This window comes from Salpingoeca rosetta, assembly GCF_000188695.1.
Source record: "Salpingoeca rosetta unplaced genomic scaffold supercont1.11, whole genome shotgun sequence".
Classification (NCBI taxonomy): Eukaryota; class Choanoflagellata; order Craspedida; family Salpingoecidae; genus Salpingoeca; species Salpingoeca rosetta.
Window position 1 is genome coordinate 526445 of NW_004754923.1, and position 9780 is coordinate 536224.

General features: G+C 55.3%; 3 protein-coding genes across 3 annotated transcripts; 1 reads left to right on the forward strand and 2 right to left on the reverse strand.

The window, feature by feature from the left end:
* Positions 1 to 326: 326 nt before the first annotated feature.
* On the reverse strand, positions 327 to 5042 carry PTSG_04811 (uncharacterized protein; the record flags this gene model as incomplete). Its single annotated transcript, XM_004994072.1, has 4 exons — positions 327 to 894; positions 1133 to 1300; positions 1538 to 4979; positions 5038 to 5042. The coding sequence occupies 4 exons, from the start codon at positions 5040 to 5042 to the stop codon at positions 556 to 558; spliced, it is 3954 nt and encodes a 1317-aa protein (XP_004994129.1). The 3' UTR covers positions 327 to 555.
* Positions 5043 to 5207: 165 nt separating this feature from the next.
* On the reverse strand, positions 5208 to 7857 carry PTSG_04812 (uncharacterized protein; the record flags this gene model as incomplete). The annotated part of the gene is made up of 6 exons (XM_004994073.1): positions 7492 to 7857; positions 6698 to 6787; positions 6435 to 6549; positions 6139 to 6188; positions 5641 to 5949; positions 5208 to 5456 (listed from the first exon to the last, which is right to left on the reverse strand). Exons 1-6 carry the CDS (start codon positions 7822 to 7824, stop codon positions 5208 to 5210), a joined length of 1146 nt encoding a protein of 381 aa, XP_004994130.1. The 5' UTR covers positions 7825 to 7857.
* A 40-nt stretch (positions 7858 to 7897) lies between these two features.
* PTSG_04813 (uncharacterized protein) lies at positions 7898 to 9545 on the forward strand. The gene is made up of 3 exons (XM_004994074.1): positions 7898 to 8520; positions 8848 to 8891; positions 9056 to 9545. The coding sequence occupies exons 1-3, from the start codon at positions 7923 to 7925 to the stop codon at positions 9182 to 9184; spliced, it is 771 nt and encodes a 256-aa protein (XP_004994131.1). The 5' UTR covers positions 7898 to 7922; the 3' UTR covers positions 9185 to 9545.
* The last annotated feature ends 235 nt before the right edge of the window (positions 9546 to 9780 follow it).

Sequence of the window (9780 nt, forward strand, 5' to 3'; positions counted from 1 at the left end):
ACCGCTTCTTCGGCGTCTGCGTACCACCCTCACACTGATCGACCTCACGCTCCCACAGGCGTGATGTATCTGTGTGTGTCTGTTTGTCTGTCTGTCTGTCTGTCTGCGTATGTGCGTGTGTGTCTGTATGTATGTCTGTGTGTGTGTGTTTGTCTGTGTGTGTCTGTGTGTGTGTGTCTGTGCGTGTGTGTCTGTATGTATGTCTGTGTGTGTGTTTGTCTGTGTGTGTGTCTGTCTGTCTGTGCGTGCGTGTGTGTGTGTGTGTAACTGTGTCTTTCTCGCGAAAGTATTTGTGCGGCTTTGCTTTTCCTGGCACATGACCATTTCCTGATACATAACCACTGGTCAGTTTGAGCGAACACTGGTCTGTCTCTCTATTGTTGTTGCTAACGAACACGGTAAACGCATTTGTACAAAGAGCTAGTCGACTCAGACGAACAATGTCAATGTGAGAACATGCACACACAAACATGCGTGCCACGAACACGTCAACATACACACACACACACACGCGCGCACACAGACCCGGTGCTCGCCGGCCTTGGCCTGTGCTGGCTATTGCTTGTGCTGTTGATGGTGTTCTTCCTCTTCTGCCCTCTCTCCTCCCTGTTCTTCTTGACGTTCCTGCTGTTGCTGCTGCTGGGCAAGAAAGCCGAGCGACGTCGTCAAGTTGGCCAAGAACGGCTTGCTCGCGTTCTGCACGCGGGATTGCAGTGATGACAGCGCACCAAACAGTTCATCCGCCGTTCTGCGGCCACTCGTTGCGGCGTCGTGGCCATCGCCATCACCACCACTGGCATCGTCGTCATCGCTGTTGTCGTCCTCGTCCGCAAAGAGATCCCGCCGCTGCTCGGGCGAAAACTCGAGGACAGACGCAATGATGTGCGCAACCTCCTGCACACACACACACATACACATACACATGCACGCATGCACACGTCGCCAGCGGGGACAACATCAGCGGGATTGGAGACAAGCAGACATTCAGCAGACTCTCACACATCGCCAACGCAGGCAAGAAATGCCATGCGCATGTGCACACGAGACACAACATTCGCACAAGCACAAGTACACACACACACACAAGTACACACACACACACACACACACACACTCACACTCACACACTCACGTCTGCGTGGATTCCCATCATGTACTGATACACGACATTGCGAAGGTAATCGATGTCGACCGCAGAGCCATCAGCATGTGCTGTCGGCGGTGGTGCTGGTTTTGATGAAGAGGTGGCGGTTGCTTGTGCGGCTTCTTCCTGTTCGGCCCGTTGCGGCGCCTGTTGTTGCTGTAGTTGCAGTGGCAGGCAAAGGGTCAAGTGTTGGGGCAAAGAACGCATGAGCAACGGGAAACAGGAAAAGGAGAGAGAAGGAGAGAGATGACAGTTGAAATACACACACGCACACACACGCACACACAAAAAACAAACAAACAAACAAACAAACAAAACAAACAAACAAACAAAACAAACAAAACAAACAAAACAAACAAAACAAACAAAACAAACAAACGAGCACGAGCACACCTTCGCAGCTGAGAGCTGTTCTTGTAGCGTGGCCACCTCCTGCCTCAGCGCTGCCAGTTTTTCGTCGTGCCACCGCTGCATCTCAGCCAGCTTCGCGTCGTGCTTCTCCTGCTCGTGTAAGCGCATGTCCTTCTCGTTATCGGCCCGTCGGTGCTGATCTTCCGCGTGCTCTCTGATGACCTTCAAGTCTCGCCGAACCGCCTCCATCTCCTCCTCGTGTGCCAGCGCCGACGCAGCTGCAGCGGACGCAGCAAACCGCTCTCGCTCAAGTTTCAGCTGCTCCTGAAACTGTACCAAATCCCGTTCCAACGCCATAATCTTCGCCCGTTTCGCTTGAATTACTCTCTTCAAGTCATCATTCTCCGTCGACAGCGCTTTCGTCTTCGCTTCAAGCGCCGCCACTTGCTCCTGCACATCGCTCGCGGCTGCGGATGACTCATCAGCTGCCGCTGCCAGCTGCGCCCGCTCCACCTCCCACTCCTTCTCACGCTCGTCCTTCTCAACCTCAAGCTGCGTCACCGTTGTCCGCAGCTCCTCCAGCACCAGGTCGACGTTGCTGTACTTCTGCTTCATGTCCGCACATGTTTTCTCGCTTGCTTCCAGCGCCGCCTGCAGCTGCTCCGTCTCCTCCTCAAACTCCTTCTGAAGTTCATCCGCGTCCACCTTCGCCTCCAAAAGCTGCTGTCTCACTGCGCGCCCTTCCTCCTCCAGCATCTCCACGCGCGATTTTGCTTCCCCCTCCCGCTCCTTCGCCTCCCGTGCCGTCGCCGACAACTCTTCAGTTTCAGATTGAAGGATCTCCATTTCCTCGCGCAACGCCTGCATCTCTTCAAGCAGCTCCTGCTTCCGCTCGTCTGCACGCGCTTGCACCTCCTCCTTCTCCTTCACCAGCTGCTCCACACGCGCTGTGAGCTCCTCCACTTCACCCCGTGCTGTTGCCCCTGCGTTCTCGGCATGCTGTCTTGCATCATCAAGCGCTGCTTGAAGGTCGTTGCGCTCCTTCGTCACACGTTTCGCCCGCTGCTTCAGTTTCGTGAACGATTCATGGGCACGCTGCAACTCTGCTGTGCGCTGCTCGGCCACTTGCTTCCAATCCTCCATTTCCGCTCGCACGCGCTCAAGGGCTTCTGTCGCTTCGTCGGCTTCCCGCCTCGCTGCGTCTCTCTCCAGATCTTCGCCTTCTACTTGTTCCTGCAGCGTCGCAAGCCTTGCGTTGACCTCGCCAAGCTGTTCCCGCAAGCTCGCTGCCTCGCTCCTTGCTTCCTCCAGCTGGCTCTGCGATCCACTCTCGACCTCACTCAGGGCCGCCTTCATCTCATCCACCGCCGCCGACAACCTTTCCACTTCCGTCTGCAGTGCGTCTCTCTTCTCGCAAACGTGCTGCTTCTCCGCTTCCGCTTTCGCAAGTTGCTCTTTGATGCCCTCAAGCTCTGCCTGCAAGCACGTCATGGCCTCCTCGTGCGCTTCTTGCGCCGTGCGTGTGTCCGCCGCTGCCGCATCAAGCTCACCGCGCAGCACCTGCACATCCTGCTCCAGGGCCTCTGCCTTCTTCGCGCCAGCCACCAGCGACTTTGCCTTTGCACGCAACTTCGTAAACCGCACGTGCGCTTCTTGCAGTTCAGCCTCTCTGCTTGCAAGCAACGACGTCAGTTCGTCCACTCGTGCAGACAACGCCACACTCTGGTCGCTCTCCGCCGCGTGTTGCTGTGCCGTCTCAACCTGCACACGCAGCGAGTCAGCTTCTTCCTCCACAGCAGCCAAGCGCGTTTGCGCGGCCACCAGTTGCTCTTCCTTCTCGGTCGCAGCAGCCTCTGCGGAATCGGCGCGTTTCGCATGCGTGTCCATGTCCTCTTGCATCGCCTGTGCGGACACTGCGTGGTCGGCGCGCTCCTGCTCAAGCTGCAGTTGAAGCTCGTCACACTTTGCAGATGCTGTGGCAAGGTGTTGTTCGAGCTCATCCATGCGTGCTCCGGCCGCCTTGTCCTGTGCGGCCCTGTTGTCACGCAATTGTTGTAATTCACCACTGAGCTGTTTGGTGCGCTCGCGTTCGGCTGCCACCTCCTGTTGCGCTGCAGTCCACCGCTCCTTGAGCTGCCGCGCCTTGGCAAGAAGACGATCGTACTTCTGTTGAAGTGCAGACTCGTTCGCCTGAGAAGACGCGTTCAGCTGTTGCTCAAGCTGGGTCCTGCTCTCGCTCACCTCATTCAGCTGTTGCTCAAGCTGGGTCCTGCTCTCGCTCACCTCATTCAGTTGTTGCTCAAGCTCAGCGATGCGTGTGTTGGCTTCCTGCGTCGCGCCTTCCTGGCTCTCGCTCACCTCATTCAGTTGTTGCTCAAGCTCAGCGATGCGTGTGTTGGCTTCCTGCGTCGCGCCTTCCTGGCTCTCGCTCACCTCACTCAGCTGTTGCTCAAGCTGCGTCCTGCTCTCGCTCACCTCATTCAGCTGTTGCTCAAGCTGGGTCCTGCTCTCGCTCACCTCACTCAGCTGTTGCTCAAGCTGGGTCCTGCTCTCGCTCACCTCACTCAGCTGTTGCTCAAGCTGCGTCCTGCTCTCGCTCACCTCACTCAGCTGTTGCTCAAGCTGGGTCTTGCTCTCGCTCACTTCATTCAGTTGTTGCTCAAGGTGGGTCTTGCTCTCGCTCACCTCATTCAGCTGTTGCTCAAGGTGGGTCTTGCTCTCGCTCACTTCATTCAGCTGTTGCTCAAGCTGCGTCCTGCTCTCGCTCACCTCATTCAGTTGTTGCTCAAGCTCAGCGATGCGTGCGTTGGCTTCCTGCGTCGCGCCTTCCTGGCTCTCGCTCACCTCACTCAGCTGTTGCTCAAGCTGCGTCCTGCTCTCGCTCACCTCATTCAGCTGTTGCTCAAGCTGGGTCTTGCTCTCGCTCGCCTCACTCAGCTGTTGCACAAGCTGCGTCCTGCTCTCGCTCACCTCACTCAGCTGTTGCTCAAGCTGGGTCCTGCTCTCGCTCACCTCACTCAGCTGTTGCTCAAGGTGGGTCTTGCTCTCGCTCACCTCACTCAGCTGTTGCTCAAGCTGGGTCCTGCTCTCGCTCACCTCACTCAGCTGTTGCTCAAGCTGGGTCCTGCTCTCGCTCGCCTCATTCAGTTGTTGCTCAAGCTCAGCGATGCGTGTGTTGGCTTCCTGCGTCGCGCCTTCCTGGCTCTCGCTCACCTCACTCAGCTGTTGCTCAAGCTGCGTCCTGCTCTCGCTCACCTCACTCAGCTGTTGCTCAAGCTGGGTCTTGCTCTCGCTCACTTCATTCAGTTGTTGCTCAAGCTCAGCGATGCGTGCGTTGGCTTCCTGCGTCGCGCCTTCCTGGCTCTCGCTCACCTCACTCAGTTGTTGCTCAAGCTGTGTCTTGCTCTCGCTCACCTCACTCAGCTGTTGCTCAAGCTGGGTCCTGCTCTCGCTCACCTCACTCAGCTGTTGCTCAAGCTGCGCCCTGCTCTCGCTCACTCTCACTCATCTGGTGCTCAAGGCTCAGCGATGCTCGCGATCACTTCATGCGTCGCGCCTTCCTGGCTCTCGCTGCATCTCACTCAGCTGTTGCTCAAGCTGCGCCTGCTCTCGCTCATCTCACTCATGTGATGCTCAAGCTGGGCTCTTGCTCTCGCTCATCTCATTCAGCTGATGCTCCAGCTTAGCCATGCTCGCGTTGGTCTCCTGCGGCTCAGCTCATGGCTGCTCGGTGATCGTCATCCAGCTGTTGTTGTTGCTCAAGCTCAGCGATGCGTGCGTTGGCTTCCTGCGTCGCGCCTTCCTGGCTCTCGCTCACCTCATTCAGCTGTTGCTCAAGCTGGGTCCTGCTCTCGCTCACCTCATTCAGCTGTTGCTCAAGCTCAGCGATGCGTGCGTTGGCTTCCTGCGTCGCGTCGTCGTCTTTGTTCTTCCTCTCCTCCTCCACGGCTGCCTGACGGGCCTGCTAACACCATCGCACGTGTTCACAGACAAACATATCAGTACATTCACATCGACTGTTGTTCCAGACACGCACGTGAACGCAATATGATGACAAGATACCGGCATCGCCAGTGAAATGAAACTAGCTAGCAAGGCGGCTTCTTGCCACTTATTAATTGCCACACAAAACTGTGCGAACGAACCTTAAGCTGCTTGTTGCTTGCAAGCAACTGCTTTGCTTTCTCCTTCAGCTTTTCGTACGCCTGCTTTCCTTGCACAATCTCTGCCTCGCGTTGTTGCAGCAATGTCTCCAGCTCCCGCACCCTCTGCCCCGCATCGCCCATCGCGTCACCGTCGCCACCACCAGCGTCACCAGCAGCCCGTGCATGCGCCCCGTCCGTGGTTGTGTGCGCACGCGTGTGTGTGTCCTCTGCTTCCGTGAGTGAGATCTGCAGCGCGGCCACTTTTGACCGCAGCACCTGGAGTTCGTCCTCCTTCTCCGCCAGCTGCGCCTGCATCACCAACACAGTGGGGCGCGGTGGAGCGTGAAAGAGTGTGCGCGTGTGCGTGTGCGTGTGACAGAATGTGCATGGTGAGATGGGGATGAAATTGTAAACGACGTACCCACACACGCACACTCACTGCCTCATTCAACAACGTGCAAACAAGCACACAAGGGCGAGAGCTGGGGTGCATCGCACCTGGTAGACTTGATTGAGCTGCTGCTTGGCTTGCGCATCCAGCTCGAGCGCTGCACACGGGCATGACGCAAGTGCGTGTGTTTGAACGTGAGACACAAAGAGCGCATGTGTGTGTATGTGTGTATGTGTGTATGTGTGTGAGTGTGAGTGTGTGTGTGTGTGTGTGTGTGTGTGTGTGTGTGTGTGTGGCTCTTCACGCATACTTGTAAACAAGCAGCAAAAAGCCTCTATGCATAAACGCCTGACACGCCCATACACATTCACGCACGCGACAACGATTCATGCCACGCGATTACCTTGTTCGAGGTCCTTGATCTGTTGTCTCAAGTGCTGCACTTCTTCGCTCTGGCCACTGCCCGCATCAGTGTCCGGCCCTTGCCGCTGCTGTGCTGTGTCTGCGGAGGAAGTTTCCTGGGGAAGCAGAACGAGGTGGGGATGGAAACACAGTGAGCACGACAAGGTGGAACCCACAGTTGAACCAGTCGAGTGCTCTGATGCGTGTGGGCGTATGTGAGGTGGGTTTTCCAACTCGCCACTTTGTGCAGAGCGTTGAACTCACCTTTTGGGTCTCTGACGCTGGAGTGGATGTGGCTGCAGCAACTTTGTTCTTCAAGGACGCAAACATGCCACCACCACCGCCACGGCTCTGCTGTTGCAGGGCGTTAGCACATGGATGGGGTGTGTGAGTGTGTGTGTGCGTGTGCGTGTGTGCGTTTGTGCGTGTGCGTGTGTGCGTTTGTGCGTGTGCGTGTGTGCGTGTGTGTGTGTGCGTGTGCATGTGTGCGTGTGTGTGTATGTGCATGCGGCAGCCATTAGATTTAGACATAAGTCCTTAGGCGAGTCCTCTTAGGCCGGCGGCAGGCCGCTATGACCCTAGGATCGAGCGTTCCTTTAACGTCCCGGTTCTGATCCGCTTTGGATCTTCTATTGAAATTTATCAGGCATATTTCTGGTCAGGTCAAGATCTTACATTCTTGTGCACTTACTTTGATGGTCAGCATCTTGTGAGACGCCCGGACCTCACATTACAACCAATTGACGCTTGCCACGCAACGAACAGCATGATCTCCATTAGCCAGGGTTGCCGCGGTTTGCTCGTGATCTTAAAAGTGGGCTTTACGAACGCAATGTGTGTGCGTGTGTGTGTGTGTGTGTGTGTGTGTGTGCGTGCGTGTATGTGTGCGTGCATGTATGTGTGTGTGTGCGTGTATGTGTGCGTGCATGTATGTGTGTGTGTGTGTGCACATCCGTGCGTTGCGTTTGCACCTGTGTGCATGCAACGTACAGCAGGGGCAACCAATACTGCACTTCTGCCAGAAGCAATAACAAGGCGCAAGGAAGTGACGGAAGAACCTTATGTTTTGGCTTTCGGTACTTGTTGAGGATCGTACTAAACTCCTTGTAGTTGATCTTGTCGTCGTGATTCTCGTCCAAGGCGTGGATGACGGCTTTCAGCTCTGGTTTGCTCAGAGGCAACTTGATGCTTTTCATCGTGTCCCGGAACTCCTTGCGTGTGATGATGCCGTCATCATCCCGGTCGTACTGTCGAAATAGATCTAGTACACGCAAAGAGTTCTTGTCCATCACCTCAACCATGTTGTGCGCCCATTTGCTCAACACATCATCACCCCCCTCACCTCCAGCTTCATCGTGGTGGTGGTGGTGGTGTTGTTGTTCGCTGCTCATTACCGTTCGTTGTTGTGGTTTGCTGGCTGGCACTTTGGCTGGAAAATTGACCAACATTTTCATACACATTTCTACAACCGCCGCCAGGAACAGCGACAATGAGGACGACGACAGCGGCTGTTGGCCTGCGTGTTGGTGTGGCTGTGTGCGTGGTGTTGGTTGCCTTGGCGGTGCTTGATACACCGGGATCGAGCATGACAGGGCTGTGCCACGCTGCGGGGGATGCACCATTTGCGCACTTGATGCGAGCAAACGATGGAGCTCGAGGCAGGATGATGAGCCGGGATGACGACGACATGAGAGGCGCTGATGGCGGCGCAGGCGGCCGCGATGATGATGACGACCGCACCAATGCAGATGTCGACGATGACGATGATGATGATGGCGGCGAGGAAGAGGGAAGAAAGGGGCGTCGGAATCAAAGACAGGGTGGTGGTGGTGGTGATGATGATGATGGTGGTGGTGGTGGTGGTGCGGGGAGTGATGGCGGTGAGGATGACGAAGCTGAGGGCGATGCCAACGCTCAGGGCGATGATGATGCAGACCAAGAACAGCAGGAAGCGAATGATAAGGCCCGTGTGCTGGACAAGATTCAACAGCGATTGAAGCAGAGACCGCAACCTCAAAGCCAGCAGCCTGCCTCCAAGAAGATGGACGTCAATGTCCTGCAGTATGCCGGAGACACGCTCGACGAAGGTGTGTGCGTTCCATCCTCTTCCCTTTTCCTGACTGATTTGCGTGTGATGCTTTGGGCATGGGATCGGGGGCGGCCTTTAGATGCTCCGTGCTTTTGATCTCACTCTTCTCACTCTGTGCTGCTGCTGCTGCTGCTGCTGCTGTTGTTGTTGTTGTTGTTGTTGTTGTTGTTGTTGTTGTTGTTGTTGTTGTTGTTGTTGTTGTTGTTGTTGTTGTTGTTGTTGTTGTTGTTGTTGTTGTTGTTGTTGTTGTTGTTGTTGTTGTTGTTGTTGTTGTTGTTGTTGTTGCGGTGGTGGTGTCATGCTCTGTTGCGTGGATGCACTGCAGTTGATGAGGATCCCATTCTGCTGCAGCGGCGCTTTCGTCGACTGGTATGCAGATGGTTGTGTGTGTGTGTGTGTGAGGAACACACATGCTCAGATGCATGTTAACAAGGCAGAGGTCACCACGCACTGCGCTTTCGTGTGGCAATGTGGATAGCGTGCAACTTACGCGTTCTATTTCGTTGTTGCCTGCATGCACATGCGTGTTACAGCAAGCGCTCGTGGAGTCAGGGGAGCTGCGCAGCGAGCAGGTTGAGTACTACAAGAAGTATGTCTTGCATCACCCGCGCACGCATAGCCAACACAGCCACAATGGCAACAACGGCAACAACCAGCCATGACACTGCATGTTGCTCGCATCTGCGTTGCTCCCACAGATACGCAATGTGATACTAGCAGTGGTATGTTGTGCGCATTGGTTGCGCAGTTTTTTTTTGGTTCATATTCCCAGTTCGAGCGCTGCTTGTCGTTATCCTTGAGCAAGCTTGCCCACACTACATGTGCGTGCATGTGCATGTACATGTGTACGTGTGTGCGCGCATGCGTGCGCGCGTGGGTAAACGTGCTCCTTTGCCGTGTATGGGATGCAATCAGCGACACTGCCTCGCCAGCTGTTGTCTGTATAGACGCACGTGCGCATTGCACATGCGTCGATATCATATGTGTCTTTTCCAAGAAGATCTAATGGAATGAACCAACGACATATGTACATGCAAAGAGAGGTAGAGGTGTGTGTGGGAGCAACAGTCATATCCTAGCTTCTAAACGACACGAGAGAACAACAACAACAACAACAAAGTGCAACTATGGGGCGGAACCAATTGTGTCTGTGTGTGTGAGAGCGAGTGTGTGTGTGTGTGTGCGTGTCTGTGTGTGTGTGTGTGTGTGTGTGTGTGTGTGTGTGTGTGTGTGTGTGTGTGTGTGTGTGTGTGTGTGT

Coding starts and splice junctions, on each gene's coding strand:
- PTSG_04813 (XM_004994074.1), top strand. CDS start 7,923: ATGAGGACGACGACAGCGGCTGTTGGCCTGCGTGTTGGTGTGGCTGTG. Junction 8,521..8,847: donor CGGAGACACGCTCGACGAAG/GTGTGTGCGTTC, acceptor GATGCACTGCAG/TTGATGAGGATCCCATTCTG. Junction 8,892..9,055: donor AGCGGCGCTTTCGTCGACTG/GTATGCAGATGG, acceptor TGCGTGTTACAG/CAAGCGCTCGTGGAGTCAGG.